At 40.8% G+C, this 27,722-nt stretch overlaps 1 protein-coding gene across 1 annotated transcript in view; it reads right to left on the reverse strand.

The window, feature by feature from the left end:
- Window positions 1-564: 564 nt before the first annotated feature.
- Window positions 565-27,722, reverse strand: part of LOC126298065 (toll-like receptor 6) — a 204,511-nt gene continuing 177,353 nt past the window's right edge. The window contains exon 4 of the mRNA XM_049989383.1: window positions 565-731. Within this exon, the coding sequence (XP_049845340.1) occupies window positions 730-731 (2 nt within the window). The 3' untranslated portion in view covers window positions 565-729. The remainder of the gene's footprint in view (window positions 732-27,722) is intronic.

Genomic DNA, 27,722 nt, shown 5'->3' on the forward strand with positions numbered 1-27,722 from the left:
CCACATTTTTGGGAGTACATGCTGATGAAAACTTGAACTGGAGGTAGCATATTACTGAGCTTCTCAAACAATTAAGTTCAGCTATTTTGCTTTTCATATAATAGCTAATCTTTTAAACAAACGTATCAGCCTCCTGACATATTTCGTACATTTCCACTCAAAAATATCTCACGGAAAAGTTTTCTGGAGTTCCTCATCACTTCGAAAGACAGTAATAGTTGCACAAAAGCCAGCAGTAAGAATATGTGGTGTTCATTGATGGATCTCAGTAGGCACATCTTCAAGGAGCTAGGAATTTTAACTGCGTCGTACAATACATATATTCGCTAATGAAATTCGATATAAATTATCCATCACAATTTGAGAACAACAGTTATGTCCTACAACGGTATAGGGAAAAATGACTTTTGATCCACAAAATTTCGGGAGTGCAGCCGCATAAATTTGACTTCTTCTTCTAATTTATGCAGCTGCACGCCCGAAATTTTATGGATCAGTATTTGCGCCGCGAAAATATGAATATGCACGAAATGACTTTTATTAATCATTGGTAAAGCTGTCAGTGGCTCAGAAAGGATTTCAATACGCGGCAACAAAAATTTTTGATCATTTGCCCAACAACATGAAATGTCTGACAGGTGGCGAAGTAAGTTTTAAACCTAGTTTACAATCATTTCTCATGGACAGCTTCTTCTATTCCACTGACAAATTTCTGCTCAAGAACTGGGATCCTGTAAAAAAAAAAGTGCATTTGCATGAGCAGGACTAAAAATAATTATGCTCTCACTAATGTTAACACTAAACATGTATACACATCCTGCAAAGTGACTTGTTCTACATCATTTCGACAAAAGTATCGTTCAAATGATCTATGGAGCACTTAATTAACTAACTAGGGTGCCTGATTGTTCGTAAAACCAGGCACATTAGCATGCAGATTTGTGAACACACTTATTGCCATCTAGGTAGATTCACAGTTTCTGTATTGTTTGGGCTACTAAAGACGTGCATCTTAATGTGGTGCTGTGAGCAATGGCCTTTTCCAAGGTCTTCGATTCAAAATGCTCACTTTGTGCAGTTCCCTGAGCCAAATTTGCTCGAAAACTGGTTGAGATGGATCTGCATTCACTAACAGCAGCAGTATCTGTCGGCTCTGAAACCGACTGGCATTGAAAAGGAGTGACACTCGATATCGGTCTATGTCGGTTAAGATGTTTTTACGACCACTGTTCTTACGCCGGTTACCATGGCTGCGTGTGGTGCACCATTCTTTGCAGTTTGCTTAGATACAAAAAAGAATTGAGCAACTTTATTTACGGTTAGTTCCTGCGCGCGACCTAACACGGCAGTTCCCCTTTGGCATTCTGGCACGCCGACCCGCCTTACTGCGCTGATTCTGTACTTACAGGCTGGTGCACACACACCAAGGCACTGTCATTAATGTTATTATTAGTCTCGTTACAGAAACACACATAAAACACAGTTTATACAATTGTTCACAGATCAACACAGTTTATAAAATCTTTGACCAAAATTTGGCCACTTCTAGGGCATTTTCCGTTGACTGGTGAAGATCCTCCTCCGTGCAGGTGGCTGGACACAGCCGACACTGAAGAACATGTTGAATAGTCTTCTCTTCCCCGGAGTCACATTGGATTGTGTTTTATTCAGTGTATCCCCATTTTGCAGGGTAACCCGTGATCTGCCCACGCCTGACCTCAGCCTATTCAAGGACTTCCAGATTGGCCGATTATCATCATGACCAGAGGGTAAATATTCTGAAAATCCTCTCCAACCAGGAGGGTGGGATGTCTCAGCCCTCCATATTTGCAACCTGGCTTCTTCATCAGCGGTTGTTAGCTTCTCCGATGTTCTAAGGAAACTTTTCCTAGACGTTAGTTGTTTTGGGTAGCGTTGTTGCCCAAGCATGGGATGCGTTTTCCCCTGCTCCAGTTCGCTGCTCTTTCTCTTCGAACAGGAGGTGGTGCAATTCCTGCAAGGTGGTAGAGCCATTCGACTGGAGTTGAATTCAAGTGGCCTGTTACAAGTCTGCATGTGTCGTTCAGGGCAATATCCACCTGTTTGGCCTGTGTTGACTTATACCAAGCAGGACAGGGGTACTCTGTAGCGGTGTAGCATTATGCCATTGCAGAAGTTCGGATGGTTTCAGCTTGACTATCCCACTGTGATCCGGCCAGTTTTCTCAGTAGGTTGTTCCAGGAATAGACTTTTGATTTGAAAGTTAGAGATCTGTCAAGTGTTATTCCTAGGTATTTTGGGGTGTCACATTGTTCTAATTTAACCCCTGACTATTCTATCTTTAACTTCCAGGTGGTTTCCCTATTTCTCAGATGGAAAGCACACACTTGTGTCTTTGATGGGTATCGTTTAAGCAGGTTTATTCTGTAGTATTTTGACAGATCTTGAAGAGCATTGTTTAGGGTGATTTCTATTGAATAGAGCGAGATCATCAGCATACAAGAAACTCCTGCCGTCGGGGCTATAGGTTAGTCGTTGGTATATATACTGAACAGAACTGGAGCTGACACACTTCCCTAGGGAAGGCCACTTTTCTGCAGCCTTCATCGGCTACGCAGTCCTTGGAGGTCAATGAAGAATCTTAGGTTCTGCAGAAGATTGGTGATGAGCCTGGTGAGGCTAAAATCCTTGGTTAGGTTGTAGACCTTGTTTCATGGTAACTGGTGGTTGACGGTGTCGTACCCTGCTGTTAAGTCTACAAATACCACTCCTGTCACCTTACGGGCTTCCATCTTCTATGAACTGTGTACGACAGATTACTTGTCCTGTGTAACTTTTACCAGGGCGGAATCCAGCTTGCTGAGGTATAAGCAAGAGTTCAATAATGTGTGAGAGATGGTTTAAAATCATTTTCTCTAGCATTTTGTAAAGGTGACACAGCAGGGTGATTGGCCTAAAATTACTTGCACTGTTTCCTTCTTCACCAGGTTTCAGTGTAGCAATTATTCGGCTCTTCCGCCACATCTTTGGAATTTGACTGCACTGTCATGACTTATGACATCGGATGGAGGTCACATGTCCGTCTAGTACCAGTTAAACACTATCTACAGCGCTCCTAAGAGACTAGCGTGCTCCGTTAAGGGGGTGACTCTCATTTCGTCCGGTTATCTCATTTCATATCCTTCAAGAGGTTCACGCTAAGAAATGCTCATGAGAAGGCTCACTCCTCCCTGACAAAAAAAAAAAAGTAGTCACCCCTGCAAAGATCATTACAAGCATCATTTAATACCGAGTAACCCCGCTCCAGAAATTAATAACTGCCTGGATTTGGTTAGGAAGTAGCTGCACAAGGTTGTCCAGGTTCGTCGCATCCAAGTTAAGCCACTTGCTGAGGATTTGGTCACGAAGTTCCACTATATTGTGAGGATGCTGATGTGGCGTTTTAACCGCTCTTCCAACATTCCCCACATATTGTCTGTGGGCTTCAAGTCAGGTAATTTTGCAGGCCATTCGAGATGTAATAGAATAGGGGAGTGTCCAAATAACTAGTCACATATTCTTCCAATCCGATGAACTTTGCTGTTGTCGTCTTTATGTGCCTGTGTGAGCAATGGCCTCTTGCAACGTGACCGACTCTCAATGTTCATTGTATGCAGTTCCCGTCGCTAACAGGTTGTGATGGACCTTCGTTCACCATCTGCTGCAGTCCCTGTCGGGGTTGAAAGCGATTTTGATTCACAAACCGTGAAACGCGTTTCTAGTTACTCTTAGTCAGGACCTTTTTCCGACCACAATGCTGACATCGTGTTTCGTGGCCAAGTATGTTACACCACTGCTTGTACCCACGTTGAACAGTCCTCCGCGAAACACGAACGAATCCAGCAACTTCACACACCGTTTGATCGTGGTCACGGCCAAACACGATTGCCGCCTTTTGCCACTCCGTCACGTCCTTACATTTACCCATGTTTACATACAATTTCCGCTAGGAACATAAATGTCTTACCGATCGCTACTGCCTAGTGCTCACATAGAGGAAGTGTGTGCAAGGTTGAGCGCGTGACTCGATCGCTGTGCCAATTGTAAAGGCTTATCCATCCATCTGTGCGTGCGAAAAAAAGGTGTGTGTGTGTGTGTGTGTGAGAGAGAGAGAGAGAGAGAGAGAGAGAGAGAGAGAGCTAAACGAGTCTGGTCACGTTACTTGTTCATTATTTGTCGCAGAACGGCGTATCGGCGTATCGGTGTCTGCATGTTTGTCGATTTTGAACTGGATCGTTACGTCCTGATAAAATCGATAGACTCTGTGGCAGCGTCGAGCAATTTACAATAGACGTGTTCCTCAGCTCCGCTGGTAGCTAAACACAGTGGAACTCCTCCGCTCTCTCATAAAAGCATTTTCAGCACTGGAAGCAACTAATGCAGACTTGCGAATTCTAAGTTTTTCACATCGTATGGACTATTTTCAAATGTTCAAATGGGTGTGAAATCTTATGGGACTTAACTGCTAAGGTCATCAGTCCCTGAGCTTACACACTACTTAACCTAATTACCCTAAGGACAAACACACATACCCATGCCTGAGGGAGGACTCGAAGCTCCGCCGGGAGCAGCCGCACAGTCGATGACTGCAGCGCCCAAGACCGCTCGGCTAATCCCGCGCGGCTATCGTATGGACTGTTCGCTTAGATCACAGAATGCGTCTGGGTAAAATCGTCTAAATCAGCCGACATTTCGACTGCTAGCTCCCCACCTGTAGCACTTGTCATTTTCTGTTCTTGCCTTGAGAATGAACGGCAGGCTACCTGTGAAATATTGGCTGTTTTCTACTATCTTACGCAATCGTTGCCCCGTGATGTACTAAACTGCCCACTTGTGTTGCACCAAAGGAGAATGCAAGTAATACCAACTGAAATATCTGGTAGGTACTCATTTTTGTGTCATACTACAAAAACGAATTTTGTAGCGGAGCACGTGAGCACGTTTGTAATCAACTCCTCCTCAACGGTCATTAAGCTAATCGAGAAACTTTAAACTTGTTACAGCGCAAGAACACAATTCGAGATAAAAACAATTCGTGCACTGCACTAATACGTCACGACATACAGTTGGTCAGTAATGCAGGCAGTGTTTCTTTTGGATCAGGCCTCGTACTTTACAGCGTAGCTTGTTATAACAATTTTCATACATGTAGGACTCGGACAGGGGTCTGTTGAGTTTGGAAGAAAATTGCACCGGAAGGAAAATATCTTACTGAGGCACGCCACTTGGCTGCTTAGCGAATTCGTCAATCATCAACCTCAGGCTTACGTTGTGGAGGAGAGCGAGGCTTCACATTATGCAGCAGCGAAAGCGAAGAGCTGTTTGGCGGACGGTGGAGGCAAGCCAGCGCACTCTGATTACGGTGGAATGCAGCTGAGCCGCTGGCGGGGCAACTGCACTTCTCTTCTTTTGTCAAACGAGGAGCTATCTACGAGAACCCAGATGTGTTTAGCAAAAGTATTATTGTTCAGTCGAAATTAGAAAAAAGTTGTGTTGTCGAGAAGACACTATAAATCATAATCTACCCAAGTTAGTACCCCATTCAGCAGCGATCATCGGCTATTATCTTGTGAGCAAAAATCGCGCCATCTCCGCGGGCAACCTACAATTACGCTGCTATAGCTCCGGCCGTAATATGCGAATGAACTCTCGGGAGGACATGCAACTCTCCATTATGCACGTTCTCACATGCTCTAAAACAAATAACGCACATGTAATCTCGTCAATTATAGCCGGTATAATGGCATAATATGTAATTTACAACCAGTTCGTGTGAATACTGCGGGCTTACTGCTCTTGGAAATTTGCCACATGCTGACTTTTAGAAATAAGTAGCCTAATGCGTGTCTTCCTTTAAAATCAAGGTGACCAACAGTGACGGATGAGTGATGTAGCAGTTATGCTGATTGTGGTAGTTTTGCGTCACTATTACCACTAGTGCATTTTCCGGACGTAAAAATCCTTTGAAAATACGTATTTATCACAATTCATACTTCTCGCAGTTAATAATTTTACGATCACGCTAAAACTTTCAGTAAACAAAATTCATATTTTTTAAGAGCTACGTAAAATTCTTGTAAAAGCAACAAAGCAAGCGATTTCGAATATAAAGACTTGTTTTCAAATATTCTTCAGTAGATCGTTGCTGATATAATCCGTTAATGAGCTAAGTATTTATTCTATTTTTAATCAATAATAAAACACTTGGTATGATAGTAGGCTTTTTCTACGCGTGAGCAAACTGGTTCACGTTGCGCCGAAATACACCTGTGGCCGGTGGTTGAGATCGTCAGTGATACGCTTGTGTACTAGCGACGTACATAGAAGGTGAAAATGGTCAGGTAAATATTATCAGAAGCTAGCTATACAATGAAAACTGAAACTTGTTACCAAATAAATAGAGGCTAGTTATATGGTGTGTTGTATGAGGAAATGCATCGCGTGACAGATTGATAACAAGTAAGGAAAGTAAATGAAAGAGCATAAAAGTTCACATATAATGACGAAATTCCTGTGAAACTAGTTTGGGTGTAACAAAAGTGTTTTTCATGAAGTGGGATCCATAAATTTCATATTGAAAAAGTTCAAAATAATATTTCATAAATTTTCTACGTTTATGAATTACTTTATTAAAATTCACAAATTTTACTTCGCTCTTTGAACAAATAACTTCCTTTTAGAATTTCGTACCTCAGTCGGTAAAAATAGAGGCCTTATAGGATGATTTCTTTGTCCGTCTGTCTGCCTGTCCGACTGTTGAGACCCCATTTTCTCAGGAACAGTCAGAGCTATCAAGTTGAATTTCATGTCACATAATAAGACCTATTGTCCCTTGGCAGTGTAAGATATTTAAGCTTTGAAATTAATGTGGTACAAAGATGCAGCCATTTTTGACACTCCCAAACTCACACATCAAAACCTATAAGGTAATTCCTTCTGGCCTAGAATCATGAACAGTTTACAAATATTTAGCGCTAACTGACTGAGATACGATAAAGCGAATTCCCTTACCGTTGTGAAAAGGATGGATTTGCTATCTAGCTACGACAGGCATAAGGCTGCCCGTCTTCCGTGCCTCGTTGACTCATTCTCCCAAACACTCCCTGACAGTCTATGCTTACGACACGAGAGCATCTGTAAAGTTTGAAAACAAAGTAATCCCCGTAACACTGTCTCCATGTATGCGTACACCATAATTACTCTACCACGCAAACCTTTGGGGTTATAGTCGTCTGGTATGTGACGTTTCCTGCTAGGAGGGTGGGGGGGGGGGGGCGTCCACTGGGGGCCGAACCGCGCAATAATCCTGGGTTCAGTGTGGGGTGGCGATGGGGTGGGTAGATTGCTGTGGCCTGTTGTGGGGTTGTGAATCACTGAGGGCTGCGGCGAGATGAAGCTTCTCCGTCGTTTCTAGATTCCTGGTTTAAATACGCAGTACAATACAATACCCGTAATTGATACACGATTGCACTTCCATTGTTTGGTATGAGGTTTCAGCATATCCATTGAAGTACACCATAGGACAATTCGACATTTGCGTAACAGGAATAGCCCTATCGTGGGCTGTACCGTTTTCTTCTCTGGAGACTTCCGCAGATCTTAACAGTAATCCTAAAAGGGACGAGAGCAGACGAACTCAAAGCAACTGCAGTTGCCAATTAACATTGCATGTTAATATAATTCCAAAATTAATAAATTCAATGAAAAATTACAATAAGAAATGTGTAATCACACAAAAAATTTAAACTTGAAACTCAGAATTAATACATTCTGTTCACTGTTAGGTCAACAGTTGGTAGATGATTTTTGAAGTGATCGCTGTATCAAGCAGAAATCTACAGATGCCACTCTTTGAATGCTGGTCCCTATTTTGACCGGAACCGAGGTTGGAATCTTCCTATACGTCCGGCAGAAGGCCTGAAGATGGCGTAATATATTGTCGAAACTGGTGGTCCAATAAAATAACAGTTTCGAAATTATACGAGTTAAAAGTGTTTGCTTTGACATTCTGTACTGAACAGCCGAGTCCCGCAACCACCTCTGAGAAGATGGACATACGGAGAAATAGAAAGGAATCATAAAAGCATAGAGACAGAAGCTACACCTGTGACAAAAGAGAAAGCTTTATTTTCCTCCTGAAAGTAGAGTGGTTTTGGATAAGACCCGGAAACAGGGTAATTTATTACATATTCGTATGGCTGAAATATAGGAGATGGAGAAAGAGATTTTGTGTTGGTCAAAGGTACAGCCAAGACACTGGACGCAACCGACATGGTATTGCAGTTGTGGAATGATGATAGATACGTGATACGGGAGGAGAGGTACTGAAGGCACCAGCTATTGAGAAATTGATGAATACACAAAGCGTGTTGATGTCACGCCACCTATCCAGTTGCAGGCAGCCTGACTATAAGAAGGGCCGATATGATCGCACAGCCGAATGCTGCACACATATCTCACGCAAGCGATAATCACTTGCTCGAGCCGTCTGGAGTTTTGGCTATTTCTGTGATTATGGACTGCATCACAGTAATAAATTTCGAGCAACACTAAAGATTGGACTAATTTTTGGTTAATCTGAGGTGTAAATATATTTCTTTATATTTTACATTGCATCTAGGCAGGAGAGATATAACCAACAAGCTGCAACAGTTTATTGGTCCCAATTTAAATGCTCATTCTAGGTTATGCCAATTCCTTTTACTTTTTTTGAAATGGTAATTGGATAGCATTGATAAGTAGTGGAGAGACGGTTACAAAAATGTTCGCTGCTTAACTTTTGGAGAGATATGAGGATAGCCTGTGACTTCAGAGGGTTTAGCCAGTTCAGTTGGGACCATCGTAATACTGAACAAAGATCATCATTCGTACCTGATATGGCAGCAGCGACGTTGTTCGGTCTGGCACTTATGTACGACTGGATATCGTCAACATATAAGTGGTAGTTACAAAAGCGAAGCACAGGTGAAATGTCAATTACATAAAACGAGAAATACAGTGGGTCAACTATGGAACCCTGTGTGAGGCCAGAGAAAACATTTTTCAGTGATAATTGCTTCGAGCCAGAAGTGAATTGTTAATATCGGTTTTTGTTGTAGCTGTCAATCCACAGTACTGCACTGTCGAGAACTTGAGATGTTCCGCTTCAACAAGTAACTAATAATCCGTCCTGGATTCACACGAGTAGCACGAAGTACCTATGGCCGGACGACTTGTTTAGCATAACGGTAATTTTGTTGAGTTATGATAAAAATTCAGAGAACAACATTAGATAACTGAATATCAACACTTTCATACAACTTGAACGATATAAGCAGCACACGCCAGGAAGGTTCTCAGGAGCCGTGAATATTATCTGTTCCATATTTAATTGGCGTTTGGAGTGACAGCTCATGGCAACGATGGGAGCTGCGAGCTATCGAGCTATCCGGTCTGCCGATTGTAGAGTTAGTTTGATGCAAATTCCATACGTTACACCTGACCATAACAGATTCAGTGCACGCTATAGGCACATGTAGACCTGCCCACTCCAGTGTCAGTCGGCCGCGACCTACAGCTTCTGTATGGCCTTTTCATGAATTTCCCAACGTAACGTCGCTAAGAGGTACCCTCCGCCACACAACATCGGTAGGACGTACCCTCTGCCACACACAATAAGTACAGAGTACTCTCCAACTCATAACATGATTTGAAGCACACTCTGCCACACAACGTTGGTACGGAGCTTCCTCTGCCACAAACAATTGGTACGGAGCTGCCTCCGCCTCACAACATTCTACAACACACCCTCCATCGTGCAACATGGCACAGAGTACCCTCTGCACACAACATCAGTAAGCAACAATCTCTGCCAATCAAAATTGGTACGAAGGAACTTCTGCCACAAAACATCGTTACAAACCACCCTCTGCTATGTAAAATTCGTAAGAGGTATCTTCCGTCACACAGCAGTAGTATGAAGCATCCTGTGCAACATAACATCGCTACAAAGTTCCCACTGCCCGTATACCACATAACTTTGAGCAAGCACCCTCCATCATGCAACGTTGGTATGAATCAAGTTCTGCCACACACCATTTGTACGAAATACCCTCTGCCATGAAGAATTGATTAGAAGCATCCTCTGCCATGAAGAATTGATGATAAGCACCCTCTGCGATGCAACATTAGCAAAGAGTACACTCTGCTACACAACATCCGTGAAAAGCATCCTTCGCCACGCAACACAGGTACAAAGCACTTTCTGCCACTTAATATTATTACGAAACACCTTCTGCCACGTAATACTGGTACAGGACACAACTCGAGCTAACGCGATTTCAAGTTCTGCCATTCATCGCCAGATGACAACGTCATCGTTTTGACAGCAGTGGGAGACTTACATAAATTCATCATTGTTCAGCCAATTTCCGAGACATATTTATCAATTGCGGACTCGAACCTTTCTTATAAATCAATCTATCAGTGAAAACCGTATCAAAATCGCTCGAGTAGTTCCTGATATTAACCCGAGTACACATATGGAACTATAGGGGGACTTCAGTTCACGATAGAAGAAGACTAGATATATCGAAATCAACCGCATCAAAAGCCTTGCTCAAATTTTAAGATTGTCAGTCAGGTCTCTCCATGGCATTTTTTATGTTCCCAGTCACTTTGCTTAATGAAGTTGCTGTACAATGGTGTCTTCGGAAGTTTGATTGATATTTATCGTGGATGTTACGTGTTTTGAGGTATTACGACGCCTGTTCATGAACGATGCACTTTAAGGGTTACTGTGGGTAATATGCTGACCAAACATTAGTCACCTGGTGATTCTGAAACATCATACTTGGGTACTGGTAGAAATAAACTATGCTTCCACTCTGTAGAATATGTACTACAAACAAGAGAGAGATTAAAATGTATGTGACAAACAACAGTATCGACAACGTTTTTAAGCACACCTGTACGCACTCCATCATTATCTACTTCCCCAGAAGAGATTCTCATCATTGCTTTCTGTACCGTTTTTTTAATTTTTTAATTTTATTTAATATTTACTTTTTTTAAAAAAAATTCGTTTTTCGAGCAGGTGCCTCCTCGTTGCTAATGATTTATCTCAATTCCAGAATTGATTACAGTTGGAAAAAAACGTTTAATTTATCCGAAGGAGTTTGAAAAACAGTACTAAATTTTGTCTTTCCTATACTGAAGGTGCAGGATTCGACATGCTATTCATCCAATCAGAGTGCATGTCTGATTTTGGTGTTGCGCACGTTTTGTATCGCTTTGTTTCGACCTACTTGATAGTTTTGGATTTTGACCTCTTTAACCTTCTATGTGCAGAATCTCGTTTATTCATTATCTCGTATTTCTGTAGTCAGTCACTTTGATAGAGCGTTTAGCGACATGTTTGTCATATAACGCAATAACTGTGTGACTCAGTTCCCGGACTTAACCGTCTATGGTTGGCTCACTGTTTATATCCAGCCACGGAACATCTGAACTGTCCTTCCGAAGGGAATTTGCTTTTTAAGTTCCCGTAGGCTATTAGGAGAGATTTTTCTCTAGTGACCTGTAGTGAGTACCTTAAGAACACCACACCAAGAGCAGAAACTCCTGGGGCAGAAATCTGACTGCCTCAAATTACTTTATATATCCTCTTTCGTTGCTATTATATATATAAGGGCGTGGCTGTGTGGCGTGTGATGGGTTGAATCTAGAGGTATAATACTCATATCGTTAGACTGGAAAAGTCACTCCACATTCTCTGCAGAGCGAAATTTTTACTGTTGGTCTATATTTGTGTCTCCCATAACGATTACATGCTCATACTGTGACACCAGCGAGGACAGAATGAAAAAGTATGGATATCGGTGGTTTGTAAATTACTCCAATCAAAAGTTTCTGGTTAATTGCCTTTATTTCGTGAAAATTTTTCCCTGCAATTATCAGCTACAAAAGTTCGTATCGTGCTGAAGGCCAAAAGTACGCAGTCTTTCTCTATTGTATTATATTCGATAGTTATCAATCTCCTCTAGCACACTTACGAACTTCTTCATCTACGTCATTCAAATATTTTGGGCCATATTTTATTTTGTGGAAGACTTTTACTCTTAATGTAAAAACGTATCTGTTGTTACCTATGTGTTGCAGATCGTAACCTAATCTATCTAATCTATAACACATGATTTTGAGCGGGAGTCACATCACTAACCAATGAAACTCCTCAAAAATATTGATACAGATCGAAACGACATCCGCTTTACAGAAAATTTATAGTGGAACGAATCTGCGAGGATAAAATCAGATAACGGTGTTTCCAGCTCAACTAAGAAATCATTAATTTCACTCTGATGGGAGCATTAGTATCTGATCACGATAATTTGTCCAATGTCAATCTATTATTTATGTTGTTTTTCTGGTTCTTGTTCAACTTAATCTGTCACTTCCAGTCATATTTCACTTTCTTTGTAACTCAATAGTGTTTACATATCGTGTGGTTCATTATGCCCCTTTTTAACACAATATTTGAATCCTTTTGAAAGGGTTGTGATACAGAAGGCGGATATGCTAAAAAAAAAAATATAGCGGAGAGCAGCGTTTCGTAAGTATAGGCTGATGCCCAGATAGGATCACGTGTGTGAGCTCAGTCTGCAAGAAATATTGACGATATCAGACAGCAAAAAGTTAAAGGATACTGGTTTTAGGAAGCATGAACATGCACGAAATGTTGTTTAATACATGTCATTAATTCCTCATAAAACAAATTCGGAACAAAAATGAAAGTAATAAAGCGTAGCGGAAAGGAAGTAGCCATGCGAGAGGTGGGACAGGACACGACGCAAACCCCTCCTCCCTACGACCAGGGAGTAGCCGCGGGGACTTTGCATGCAAAGCAACTGTCTGAACCCCTCCACACGCGCTGTCGTGATCCCGAACCGGCAGCCGGAGGGGTCGCTACAGGAGGTGGGATGGCCTAAAGCAGAACTGGAACTCGAGAGGTGAACGATAACCTACCTCCCTAGTGACCGCCCCTCCCGCCCCCCGCTACCCAATGACCAGCCCCATCTCCCCCCCCCCCCCCCTCACCCGACTATTAGAGCCCCGACAGGTTACCTGTAATCGGAGACTTAATCACTTTGTAACTGTCGGTTCCTTAACGATAATAATCGTATGACGGACTACTGCGAGAACAGGGCAGCAGTCTCACGAAGGAAGAGTGTTAGAACTAAGCAATTTCCGTTAAGTAAATTATTTATGTTCCGTTTTCTATGAGACAGCTGCAACGCGGTAGGTCTCTCACACTCACAGGAAGACAGTTTGAGCATTTTACAATGGATCATAGTAATCTCGAAGGAAACATACATTTTTGAGCCGATATATTACAACGCCAACAAGCGCAGCTTCCAAAGGAAACTGAACCCATAATCAGTGCAACAGTGTAATTACTGAAGAGATTCGAAGCCGTGCTTCTTTGCACAAAACATGCAATATGATGATAATGATGATGATATGTTGGTTTGTGCGTAGATAGCCCTGTCTTTAGCACTCGTGTGAGAGTTAACGTACCTCCAAAATCTACTGGCTATCGTAAAATTCGCGCAGAATTTCCTCGCCATCCTATGCGGAACTGAATTTTAAAACAAAGATACGTTTTGTGAAAATTACGTACGACCCATCGTTCGCGAGAAAATCTCTGATAAATTACGTTATGTGGCAACACGGTAATATGGGGAGCGTAATTAAGCGTGTCTCACGACTTATCGTACAGACACCGTTTGCAACTTATTGCTGTAGAAAGAAGGAAGGAAGATTAGGTTCAAAAATGGCTCTGAGCACTATGGGACTTAACATCTATGGTCATCAGTCCCCTAGAACTTAGAACTACTTAAAGCTAACTAACCTAAGGATACCACACAACACCCGGAAGATTAGGTTTAAAGTCCCGTCGAGACCGAGGTGATTAAAGACGGAGCTTATTGTTTTATCTGAATGACACTGTTACAAAAACCTCTGTCTTCCAAACCCACCTATTGCACTGAATTACAGTTTCCCCTGTAAGTTTACGTAGTACCACACTGAAGCGCCAAAGAAACTGGTATAGGCACGGATATTCAGATACAGAGATACGTAAACAGGCAGAATACGGCGCTGCGGTCGGCAACGCCTCTATTAGACAACACGTGTCTGGCGCAGTTGTTAAATCGGTTACCGCTGTTGGTAGGTTATCAATATTTAAGTGAATTTGAACTTGGTTTGGTTTGGTTTAGTTGTTTGGGGGAGGAGACCAGATAGCTAGGTCATAGGTCTCATCGGGTTAGGGAAGGAAGTCTACCGTGCCCTTTCAAAGGAACCATCCCGGCATTTGCCTGGAGCGATTTAGGGAAATCACGGAAAACCTAAATCAGGATAGCCGGACGCGGGATTGAACCGTCGTCCTCCCGAATGCGAGTCCAGCGTGCTAGCCACTGCGCCACCTCGCTCGGTTTGAACGTGGTGTTACAGTCGGCGCACGAGTGATGGGACACATCAGCTCCGAGGTAGCGACGAAGTGGGAATTTCCCATACGTCCAATTCACGAGTGTACGGTGAATATCAGGAATCCAGTAAAACATCAAATCTCCAACATCGCTGAAGCTGGAAAAAGATCGTGCAAGAACGGGACCAACGACGACTGAAGAAAATTGTTCAACGTCACAGAAGTGCAACCCTTCCTCAGATTGCTGCAGATTTTAATCTTGGACCATTAAAAAGTGTCTGCATGCAAACCATTCAACGAAACGTCATCGATATGGGCTTCCGGAGCCGAAGGCACACTCGTGTACCCTTGATGACTGCAAGACACAAAGCCTTACGCCTCGCCTGGGCGCGTCAACACCGACATTGGACTGTTGATGACGGAAACATGTTGCTTGGTCGGAAAAGTCTCGTTTCAAATTGTATCTAGCGGATGGACGTGTACGGGCATGGAGACAACCCCATAAATCCATGGATCCTGCGCGTCAGTAGTGGACTGTTCAAGCTGGTGAAAACCCTGTAAGGTGTGAGGCGCGTGCAGTTGGAGTAATATTGGACCCTTGATACGTTTAGATACGACTCTGACAGGTGACACGTATGTAAGCACCCTGGGTGATCACTTGCATCCGTTCATGTCCATTGTGCATTCCGACGAACTTGGGCAATTCCAGCAGGACAATGTGACACCCCACACGTCCAGAGTTGTTACAGAGTGGCTCCAGGAACACTCTTATGAGTTTAAACACTGGCCACCAAACTCCACAGACATGAACACTATTGAGCATATCTGGGATGCCTTGCAATGTGCTGTCCAGAAGAGATCTCCACCCCTTGTACTCTTACGGATTTATGGACAGCCCTGGAGGATTCGTGGTGTCAGTTCTCTCCAGTTTACCTCAGACATTACTCGCGTCCATGTCACGTCGTATTGCGGCATTTCTGCGTGCTCGCGGTAGTCCTACACGATATTAGGCAGATGTACCAGTTTCTTTGGCTCTTCAGTGTGCATACCAATTGATTTTGACATTCAACTTTCGCTTACTATCTATCGCTTTTTATTTGCAGAATATTAAGAAATGATACAATATAAATTTCAGTACTACTGGAATTACAACAGCATGCCTCATTACAATGAAAGATACTATTTGCATGAAATTACAATTGTTATTCAAAATAGTTTTTGTAACTTTTTTAATTTTCAGTGGTTTGTTTCAACGGTCACACTGTTATTATCAGATGGATGGCACTTTGTGCATGATTGTTCTTACGAATATCTACGAATGCGCTTCACCTTTCCCATAGTAAATATTGCGCACGTATTCTTTGCATCATACCTATCAATATTTAGTTCGTTACTTCCAAAGCAAATTTTAAATCTAACCTAAAATCATTTCTCCTGGAAAAGTCCTTCTATTCCATGGACGAAGTTCTATTGAAAAACGTAGAAAAAAACTAGTTTTGAAGTGTAGTGGCATGGGTGGACTAAAAATAATTTATTCGTTAATATTAACATTAATTGTACGTACATGTACCGTAAACTGACTAGTGTAACGTCATTTCGATAAAAGAATCGTTCAAATGAGCAATGGAACATGTAACTAACTAATTAATCAGCCAGTGCAAACGTGCCTTAATTTTCTTTTCCCCTCGCAAGCTGCTGTAGTGCCATTGCAAAAAGTCATATTAAAGGTGCTTTCCATATGATAATGCCTGTATAACCATCAAAACACAAATCTTGTAACCGACGCTAGATTGTAATTTTTTAATTTAGACTGTCAATAACAATTCTCACAAGAGAGTCCATAACGGAAAGTATAGGGCCAACTGGCGCGAAAATACTTTAAACTGAGGTTCTTGAAAGACACTGTAGAGTACCAGACACACTGAGATTAACTTAAGGCTAATAAAAAGGGAAGTACGTGCAAGAGAAGACATCGCCACAGATAGCTGAATCAACGTGATACCTAATTATAAACACTTAATTCCAGAGACTACATCTCTCTGATTAAAAATTAAAAACACGGTTTTCCTAACGAACGAAATTTATATCTCTTAGTTCTTGTAACTTCTGAATCAATGTACAAAGGAAGAAAGGTAGAAGGTGACGGCATTTTTATCCCGAAGGAAGTAACAGTATTACCTTGTTACATAGAGGTCAATATATCCGAAATGTGTATTAGGCTCCGGTCGAAAACTGACATGCAAGTATATGAGAAATAAACAAATAAACTTCAAAATGAATTGTACAATACGGTAGTTTATCTCAAGGTCAGACGAGAACTTAAAAATCATTCACTTCTTAGGAACGATAATTGTTGCTGTCCTCAGAGACCCATAAAGATTGTAATGATGTGCTATCAAAGCAAAGCTATGTAATTACTGAACAACAGACCGAAGCTCATATGATTTATTTCTCCTCGCTCAGAATATCATTAAGTCGTCAAAGTATTACAAGCAAGGAATCCCAATCCCGAGACACAGGACTGTCTTCAATGAATTCGTATTCCGTCACGGCGTCCGGAACCTGCAATTAAACTGGTAATAGGTATAAACCTGTGTGAGCATATTGAGTATAAAAATTACTCTCCTCGTTTAAATTACATCTCTCCGTAGTAATGGCAACAGTTACGATAAAACGTGACATCAACCCGAATATATTTTACGCACATGTGGTCTTAACGTCGAAGAACAGCGAGGGGCATTCGTTCATCAGACAGAGCTACGACTGGACGGCGAATCCACCTTCACAAAAAATTGTAGTGCACGTACGTGGATGGCGCTCGCCATATCTCGAGTAGCGTTTTCATCTGTTACTCCCAGTATTCGTCACCAAAGAAACGATACTTAAAAATCTGTTTGGAGATGTGGCGTTAAAGTATATTTTTTTCTGTTGTATTAGAGCGTTATCCAGGTCATCGTGTTTATCATTCTGATGACAGCAACCGGTTGTTCACCTTAAGCAAATGATAATTAATAATAACAATAACAGTAATAACAATACACGCCTCATGATATTTACATGCATATAAGACATGAACTTAATAATTTACGTGAGACTAGCTGCTTACAGCATTATAGGTGTTCAGTCTATGGGAAAGAACGTGGAATGGCATTGAGCGTTTTGGTCATGCTAATACGCATGCATAGATAAGCTTGTGGTATTGATAAACTGAAACGACGTGCCATAAAATCCTTGGTGTAGATTGGAATAAGTGTCCCTTCACAACAGTGACAGTAAATTGGAGACATGTCTCCGCAAGAGACGAGTAATTCTTCAACAGTGTACGATCAGGAAACAGAGCCTAATAAAACGAGATCAGTTTGTAAAGTATTATGTACTCTCAAAGTTACGGCACTTGGATCAAGTTTTCCCAATACTGAGAGAGATCTAAGACATAGGAACATTTTCACAGCAAGACAGAGGATTAAAACTATCATTCTAACAGACAGTGGTCTAGGTTTCACGGATGGTATCACAAAGCTCAAGCAGTTGTAAGGTAAAATACCATTAAATGTATACACAAGAAGCCGATTAAAAGTGATTATCATCTCAATACAAAAAGAAAGTCAAGACGCAACAATAAACATTAGTTCAGACAATTATGATGTAACGTAAGTTAAAAATTTCTTGAAACACTGAAAGGAAAAGCAGTCAGTACTTCGCGTGCATATTGCTGCTCTTGCAAAATAAGCAGCGGAATGTAATTGAAAGCAAATATGAAAAAAACTGACTGCAAATGAGTCGAGAAATATCTGACGCAAACTTTAAGACGCTGAAATAAAATCCACGATGTAAAAAGAGAAGAAGGCTTCGCAGAAATAATCTCGCCGAAAGAATGCACTTCGTGCTATATAGTACAGAATTTGAGGAAATTATTCGATTGCGGCAAGGCAACTCATTTTTGGGGAAATGTGTGCACTTAAGAATCGTAATGATACAGATACTTAGCACTAAGGCCAAACTGCTAAAATTTTCCTGTGGTTAAGAATAAACTAAACGTGTGCACATCAGTTTACATGGTGCATTACATAACAGCAAAAAACAGACCGTAAATGTAGACGAATGCATACCACATATAGCTAAAAAATTCAACAGGAGGGGCGAAGCCTCACTACAGAAAAATTGTTGGAAGATATTTCAAAACTGTAAACACGGCATTGATAGTGAGTTGCTTCTCTTGCAAGAGTTTTGGCACAACGACGAATTTCGACGTAGGGCCGATTCTTCGAAAAGTAAAATTCAACTGGAGATTTTTATTTAAAGAAATAAAAAATGATTATCAAGTATAAAAAAGGTTTTTATAGTCTTCTTCATTTAAAGGAAAACCAATTTATTATACAAAGAAAATTTTATTCATGTAGTGTGAAAGAGAGGCTATTTTACAACATTTTTGCAAAGGGAAACTACAACAAAGAAGTCAGACCGAGAAACAAATTTGGCAACCGTAGGGAGGGAAAGCGGGGGAGAAAGAGTGCTCTCAAAAAATTAAAAAAATTAAAAAATCGTAAGAGACTGCTCGCGAAAAGCAGGATACACAGATTCGACCCATGATCCTAAGCAAAATTTTTGAGTTTTCAAACCAGATAGATCTCTTACTATTCATGGTTGTCTAGTTGTGATGTTTCCGTAAGAGCAGCTACGTATGTCATGACGGTATGGCTCAGTTACCCGTAATTGGTGGCATAAAACTTCATTGTCAGCTTTAAATCATACAGCACATAACGAAAAACCTTACAACAGGTGCTGTGTGAGATAATACCATTATTTTGTCATGAAAATGGCCCCGATATAGAAAGCAGTTAGCAGAGTTGCAGTCTTGATCAACTACACTTTGTCAAACTGCTTTAAAAAATAAACAAAACTTTATCAGATCTCAGATGCGTAATATCTGCAAAAGAAACCATGTTTGCATCCCATGACTGGACTAGGGAGCTGGTTTTGGTTTATAGGAGTGAAGCTTAGCGTTACTAGCAACAGCGTTCGGACCAATCTTCGTCGTCATGACTTCCTTGCCATCAAACATTCCCATAACTACACCGAAGCGAAGTTACTTCTTTTCGAAGGAAATCATTACATTAAAACATGATAAATAGTTGTGTGAGGAAAAATGTAAGTAATAAACATCTGCAACTTTTTGTTTTAATAATAGTGCATCACTGTATGTCTTTATGAAAACAGCGGTTCGTCTATGGGTACTTCCTTGCACTCGAGTTAATACTTTGCATATCCGTTGAATAATATAAGCAGAGTAGGGACTGGCACGTGATTTATGGTCTGCTTCGCCACTGTATTCAGAAACACCACGAGCGTAGTGTAGCACCAAGATTATTACAAAATAGTGTTACTGAGATGCATGTACCACACAAATTTTTTATAAGCGCTCTGTTGCAAAGAGCGCTGCATTTTGTTCCCTCCATTAATAATAAATTATAAAAATGACAGCAAGTTTTATTGACGAGTGGCGCTTCAAGTGTCAGATATGAGTACATATAGTTAGTAAAAGGAGGTAACATTTAGCTGCAATCTACATTAAGATTATAAATGTAATACCGACCTTCAAACTGTCAGAGTTTACAAAGGTAATTATTTTTTCATAATTTTTAACATAGTTTTCCAGGAATTTTAGGTGACGGAACTGGTGAATATGGCTCCGATACAGCACAGGAGGAAAGCACTGGCCTGTAGTGTATTCTGAACATTAAAATGTTAAATTCCGATTCGAGGGAATGTCTTCTAAGAACGCGTGTGTTACAGCCAACGTGCTATGTTCGTCCAGTCCGGTTTTTCCTAGTTAAGTGATCGTCATAATCAGACATTTCTGCGGTAGTGATTCAGATCGCTGGAGCTCTTGGCGTCAAGTTGAATCGACTGAGAGGTACTAGTTACGTACTCGTGTGCTCTGCGAGCACCTCTACAGATACCAGTCACTGTATGTTCCACTAGGCATTCGGTCCAAAATTATAAGAAATTTGCATCTAACTTCCAAAGAAAAGAAGTGCTATTACCATCTGCTACTGGAAATAGAAAACTGTCCCTTTTTGAAGAAATCGGATTTTTGTAGGAAAAGTAAATCTTATTTGTAGAACGGTACCACTCGCTGAGATAGTATAAAATCATCTGAAGGAAAAGTATAGTCACCGACAGACACTAATTCACAAGAAACGAATACGTTTAAAATTTAACTGATTCCCCACTTTTTCAGAGCATTACTACAGTACGTACTAGTAATTTAAGTCTCGCTCGGACATTACAATTTATTGACGATTGGTTTCAGATAACAAGATTCCTTTATCAAATTTCACATAGTGATGATGCAACCTGTCACCAGTTCGTCACAGAGATTTCAATTACGAAGTGACCGAATCATCATTATTTGAAACTTTTTAATAGATGGTTACTATCCGAAAACGGTCGTCAGTTAATAGTAATGTGAAAAGGAGATTGTATACTACATACTATAGTATAATCACTTGGTGTTGCCTCTTGCCACCATTACAAATATTACCATAATTATTATTTGCCTAAAACAAGAGAGAGTTTAAAGAAGAAGAATTCCAGTCTCCGAAACTGTGGAGAAAGCCGTCAATACAAACAGTATTCGGTGTACATGCTCGATATGTTTTTTACTGTCATTTTTGCGCATCGAACCTGCGTGACGCATTTGCTCTTCGAACACTAAACAGCAGTTGCAAATTTGTGAGAATAGTTTTCAGTCAACGAATCGCTACTTCCATTGATATGAAAATGAGGTATAACTTGAATATACAAGAATATTGAATTGTAAAATAGAGCATGAAATAACTGACACATAGAAAGAAGAAAAACACCTTCGAAAAGCAACGTGTGTCTTATAAACAACCGAATAGTTGAGCTGGGCTGCAGTATGGAGGAAAAATAAGAAACTGATATGACATATATAAACTATACTGTTATGAAGCTGCTGCAGCTGCTCGACAAATGAGAAGAGAAACTAATTAAGTTTTTATAAGAGAAACTTCAGCTCATGTGTGTCATTTAAGCTCCATCTCTTTATATGCTGTAGAGTAGAATGAAACACGATGCTTCAGATCGTTTACTTGTATCAACTGTATCAAGGAAGTTTGCGGCAACACCAGAATGTGATTATGACCTGATATAATTTCTCATGGTATAGAAAAAGATAACGATAATCCAGCCATACCACAAGTCAATTTGTGTAAACAAATGCTTAATTGATAATAAAGGGCTGTGTGCAATTACGTATGATTATATGGCTATTATTATCTCATTATGAATAATCTTTCTGGATGAATCTGTACACCTAACTCAGCAGTATCGTTACCTGACGGTTTTATAGGGCACAAGGGAGAGAAGAGACACTAATGTTATCTTTACATCGATTAAATGCTTGGCTGTAGTTATAGACAGCGGTAGTATTTTGAGCGCGGTAAAAATGCGGTAAGTATATCGAGTCTTCAGCTTTAACGAATAACGACAGTGACAAACCATCTTACGGATGCATTTGTACATGCGTCATTCAAAATGAATTCCTCACAGATGCAGTGACTCGATTTTACTAACGTTCCCTAAACTTAGAAACAAATCCGTTCTTTCACATCGTTTTTCATCTCTGTTATCTGCGTTTTCCATTTAAACAAGCTGCAGTTGTGTAGCATAACGTGAACATATGTTCATTTTCAAAAATTTACTTCACAATCTTAAAATAAACATTGAATTAGCGATGTAAGTTTGTGATAACCCTAAATGATTAGTATCGATGGAAAGACGTAATATTAAACAAGTAAAAACAATACAGTATTAATTTGAGTTTGAAATGCCCTGATAAGTTCATGCGTTGAAGCTTATACAGACAACGATCGCCTCGAACGCCACAACACGTCACCACGCTGGCTATTTAAAGCGATGAGCGAGGCGCTACCAATCACGAACATAAATCACAGACCAGAGTTTGTTGTCCGATCTGAGACAATAAGTCTGACGCTCGCTTACGAATGGAAGCATGTGTTATGCACACAATAAGTGCGTATGATAACAGTCGCGAGAAAAACAAATCGATTTTATGAGCACATGTCGTGCTTGTGCCCTGCTAAACGTAATTTACGATCTGCGCAGATATTCTAACAGATTCGTTGTTTTTTTGCTACTAGTGTTTCAAAACCAAAAGAAATCGCTTTCAGTGAGATCCAGTGGTGTTTTATCACCCTTACGGCAATAATTCTCTTTACACAGGGTATCCCAAACCAGTAGTGTACAGATAGTAAAGGATCATAATATGAGTATTTTGAGATCAGAAAACAATTGTCGGAAATTAATATTCCACACGGTACGAGATGTTGCGTACGAGGCACGTGTTTCTAAACTGCATACAACAAATAACTAACAGCCGCATCACACATCGACGTTGGTGGCGCTGCCTTGAGAAGCTCTAAACAATCGCCTGTGATGTTTCCAAGATGGAGTTTACTATTATTTACAGTTCATCACTTATTGTCCTAGTTGGAGCATTACTCGTTACAGAACATTCAGGCGTTCATTTAATATATGGTACGGCAGGATGTACTCCCGGGAAAGCCAAACAAATGCACCCAGTAAAGTTTCGCAACAGAGTTTGTCGCAAATGGAAGAAATTTATCAACGTGGATAGAACTTTGTCAAACAACGAAGAGCTGTCCAAGTTTCCCAAGAAAATTTTTTTCGCGTAGACTCTGAGGAGAATGTGTTGGATCATCTGGAAGAAAATTCATCAGTGTACGCCGACAAGTTGGCGGTCTTTACCTTGATCTGTTCTATGAGTTTTAAATTATTGCTGTAGGGTTTAAGTTGTTCATGTTTAAATATTTAATGCCAAGCATTAGTTACTTATGTTTAGCAGATATATCATTTTGACCTAAGGCTTTCGGACGCCCTGTACGCTCGATGGGGCCATTGGAGGGGATCGTAAAGAAAAACTGTGAGTATTCCACTCTTAGGTAGGTAGTTTCTTTCTTTTATGTGTATATCTCCAGGAATATGGAAATTCTAAACCATAGAACAGAACATTTTATTTTACGACTGCTTTTCCATGATCTGCTTCATTACACTGATAATCTCGAAAATTTGAGATGCCATGCCATAATAACTTAAGCCCATTTTTCAGTTGTCTATAATTTTACTACGAAGTTGATTAAACTGTCCTGCTTGCTCATTCAATTTCTGCACTGAAAGAACTCAGGAGTCTGAGGAACGGCTTACGAAGTCTTCGTATCACGAATTACTGACACTTTTTACCACGTAATTCAGCCACCACCGTAACGATAGCAAAAACGTTTGGATGTCAGGAGAGGCATTTCGACTCAGCTGTAATAATGATTTCATTTAAGTGTGATCTAAAGGTAGACTCTAAACTTACGCAAATCTAGTAATCATACATAGAAAATTTTAAGTCGACACTGTTAAAAAAACCATTATTTTGCCTATTATTCATGGAAATTAACTCACATCCTTGGTGGAATAAACCCCACATTGATCAATATTTTATAAGCACCGTGTATAACTCGTGACCTTCTTTTCTGTGTTTGATAATAAAATGTCAGTTTTTACGATTTCGGTAGACAATAAATCTTCCAGCTAGAATAGTGAGTTCAATTAATGAATCCTGCTAAAACTCTGCTGAGCTTAGCATTCACGCACACACTTCTCAAAAAGAACTGTTTCAAATGGAAATGAACCCCAGTCAGACAAAACTGTTAGGTATGTGCCACTCGTGCTAAACAAGAAAAAAAAAAGACAGAACAGAGACAGCTGTCACATGTGATAGTACTCTGGGTTTGTTCTTTTTCAGAATATGTGAAAAATGATAGCATCACCATTCACTGTAAAATCTGTAAGGTTCATAAGGACGTCGCTGTAAGTCGATCAACGGCTCGTAAGTGGTGACGAACACAACCTTGGAATGTTCTCGATGAAGAGTGAAAGGGTCGATGTTCAGAAGTAATTGAGGGCTTGGGGGAGAAGAGTTAATGCATGGATTAAGGAGCACAAATGTTTCACAAAGTTCAGTCGCGTTATCATCACGTCAACGACATGAAAGATTTTATCACCAGTTGTGTGTTGTCACAGGCGGAAAATTTATGTGCCGAGGTCATTTAAAATATGGTCCTTTGATACCTGAAATACTGTAGCACACGACAGGAACTTCAGAAATTAATGTCTCGCTGACTGAGAATTCGCAGTTCTTACACTTCCCGTTTTATTAGTAATACTGAGTAAATAACATGTTAGTATTGTTACAATATTGGTATACTCGTTGCAATACATTTTTAATCTGAGCAACAACAAATAACGCAATATCATATAGGAACTGCATCGTAGTCAGAATACATTCTACTTGGCTGGTTCTTCCAGGGAAACTGCCCATGGCCTTGACCGCGCTGGTATACCACGCCTATATAGCCACTTCAAACAGCCAATTTCCAGCGAAAGCTTTTGTCATCAGTAACACATGGTTATTCATTGCTGAATGGACATTGTCATGCAAATGCTTGCAGTATCTCAAATCTCTGAAATCTGATATCACATACTCATAAATATATTAGCTCGCTTCCAAAACTTAAGAGCACATAAATTTGTTGAACGGAGGAAGGCAAAAAGGCAAAAAAACTTTTTTAAAAAATGTTTCGAGGGAAATTATAGTTCAAGAGACTATATATTTGGCAATCTCCTGCATTTAATATCATGTCATTATATTAGCTGCATTAATCGCGCAGGGAGATCTTGTCAAAAGTGCAAAACAAGTAAAAAATCAGTATCACGCTTTCAGCCATTCTTGGCGCATTCTTTGTTCAAATTGGGATTCGCATCAGAACAAATACAGTATTTAATTGTTTTATTAGTATTGCATTTCGTCACATTAAAAGGACTCTTACGCAAGTTTAGTCCACTAATCAAACGTTTCGACGAGGCATACGGCATAGACGTGCACTGAACAGGGAGAGCAAGCTTCAAGCCTTGTGATTTAGGAAGTCACGGAGGTGTATAATGAAGTTATTTTAACGTTGCTGCTGCAAAGGGGGACTGTTAGGTTTAATATTTTTACTACATATAGAGAGTGGTGTTTTTTCTGAAGTAACAAGTCGTCTGTAGGCGAACAAATGGGTACAAAAGCATGGTCAGTAGAATCCTATATCATTCGCAGGCAATGGACAACGGCAGATGTATGCAGGCATGTCTGAAGGAACAGGCACTGTCACTACAATTATAGCTGCGGTAAACATTACAAAACAGATTCGGATCTCGCTAATATACATTGACGTCAGATGTTTGCGACACCCGAAAATTTGTCCCGGACTGGGACTCGAAAACTGCTCTGCCAACCTTTTTTCCACCTTAACCACCTCTCTTACTTATCAAAAATAAAAATATTTCACAATAATGACAACATGGAAAATGCACTGTACAATATGAACGAGAAAAATTTCACTGTAATTTTTTCTCTTGCAACTGAACCACTTTTTTTAAAGGCCAATGGACTCACGTGGTCCCAAAAATAGTAAACAAAATAAAATTACAATAAACATGAAACCCTCATGACAGAGATATATTTTATTCGAAAACAGTATAAAACAGAATACAACCATACTGGGGATACTCTTCCGGTAATACACTATAAGAACGAGAACACTCGAAACATCAGAAAGTAAACGCTGTCTGGTCCCAACTCTCCACAGTGGGGACCGGCGTACGATTTCTCGGAGTAGATTCTTGTTCAATGGACTATTCCTAGTTGCAAATCATTGTCCACCAGGATCATCTTCTTTTATCCAGTAGACCCCAGCTGCAGGGAGGATCCTTGAATACAATGCTTAAGTAATTAGCAAAAATCTTACGATTACTGGAAGAGTACCGCAATTCTTCGTGTCTTTCCTGTAGGAAAGTCCAAAGGTCAACACATCTTTGAGAGAGTCTCGAAAAAGGCTGTACACCGAAAGTCCTTTGATCCAGTTCATCGCATGTATCTTTGACTGGGGAAAGTAGGTCTCAACCAAGCGAAGGAGCATTCCAAGCTCGGTCGTGTGGTGCGGCACGCTCAAGCATCTTCTGAATTATAAATCACACATCTGCGGAATGTCCACATTCCAGGCAATGTTCACCCATGTTGGTCCCAAGACACGACATGCACACTGAGAATTCAGCCAAAGCAGTATTGTGCAGTTTACGTCTTGTTAGAAAGTTCTCATTACCCATGAGGTACAAGGTGGTGCGCTTGGTGAATTTCTCGCCATACTACAGGCCAAGCCACATCTGGGTGGCGTCTCTCAACCACATTCCAAGAGTGATTCGTCATCGACAGGAATTACACATCACCAAACATTGGTGCCCTGGTACAGGGCATATAGCTACATTCGAGGAAAACTTTTTAACGTGAGAGAGCGCAGACGCCAGTTGAATGAGTGAAACGGGAGACAGGCAGGGCAGTGGCGCCCATTCATCAATGAGGAGACCAGTAAAACTATGTCCACGATGGGTCCACATCTTGAGCATGGTGTTGATATAAAAGGCCGCCACACGCGTACGAACGTTCATTAGTACCAGTCCTCTGCCGCCAGCGGGCAGGGTGAGGCTATCGTGTCGCATCTTGAAGTCCATTACTAACGAAATAGCCAAAGGCTCCCTGGATCCGCTGTGCCATCACTGGAGTCATCGGTAGGATCTGCACCAAATGAAGGATTCCATGTCGCAAAGTGGGTGTTAATCAAGGCGACCCCTTGCTTCATATCAGATGTCAGTGCGAAGAGCTTGTAAAGGGCATTTATAATTTGACGCTATAGTATGGCAGATATATCTAATAAATATGATGCCCAAACACTGTAGTATATCCATCATCTCCAATGGGGCCACATTTCCCTCTTGGTGCCCTCTTTCACACTGTTCATGTTGCTGCCTGCTGTATTCCCACACCACTTCATCCGTCCTAGCGCAATGAGATCTCCTCTTCAGAAGTGGCGAAAACGACTAGATCATCTGTGTAGGCATGGAATTGGAAATTATGTCCTCTGAGTATGATCCCCAAAAGATATTTTATCAGGCTACATAGAAGTGGCTCTATCAAAATTGCATACAGGATCATTAAGAAGGGACAGCCCTGTTAGATCAAAGGTAAAATTGGAGTATGTCCTTCCACCCTACCATTAATTATCACCTTCGATGAGGCACCTTGGAGAAT

The sequence above is a fragment of the Schistocerca gregaria genome, chromosome X, assembly GCF_023897955.1.
Source record: "Schistocerca gregaria isolate iqSchGreg1 chromosome X, iqSchGreg1.2, whole genome shotgun sequence".
Classification (NCBI taxonomy): Eukaryota; Metazoa; Arthropoda; class Insecta; order Orthoptera; family Acrididae; genus Schistocerca; species Schistocerca gregaria.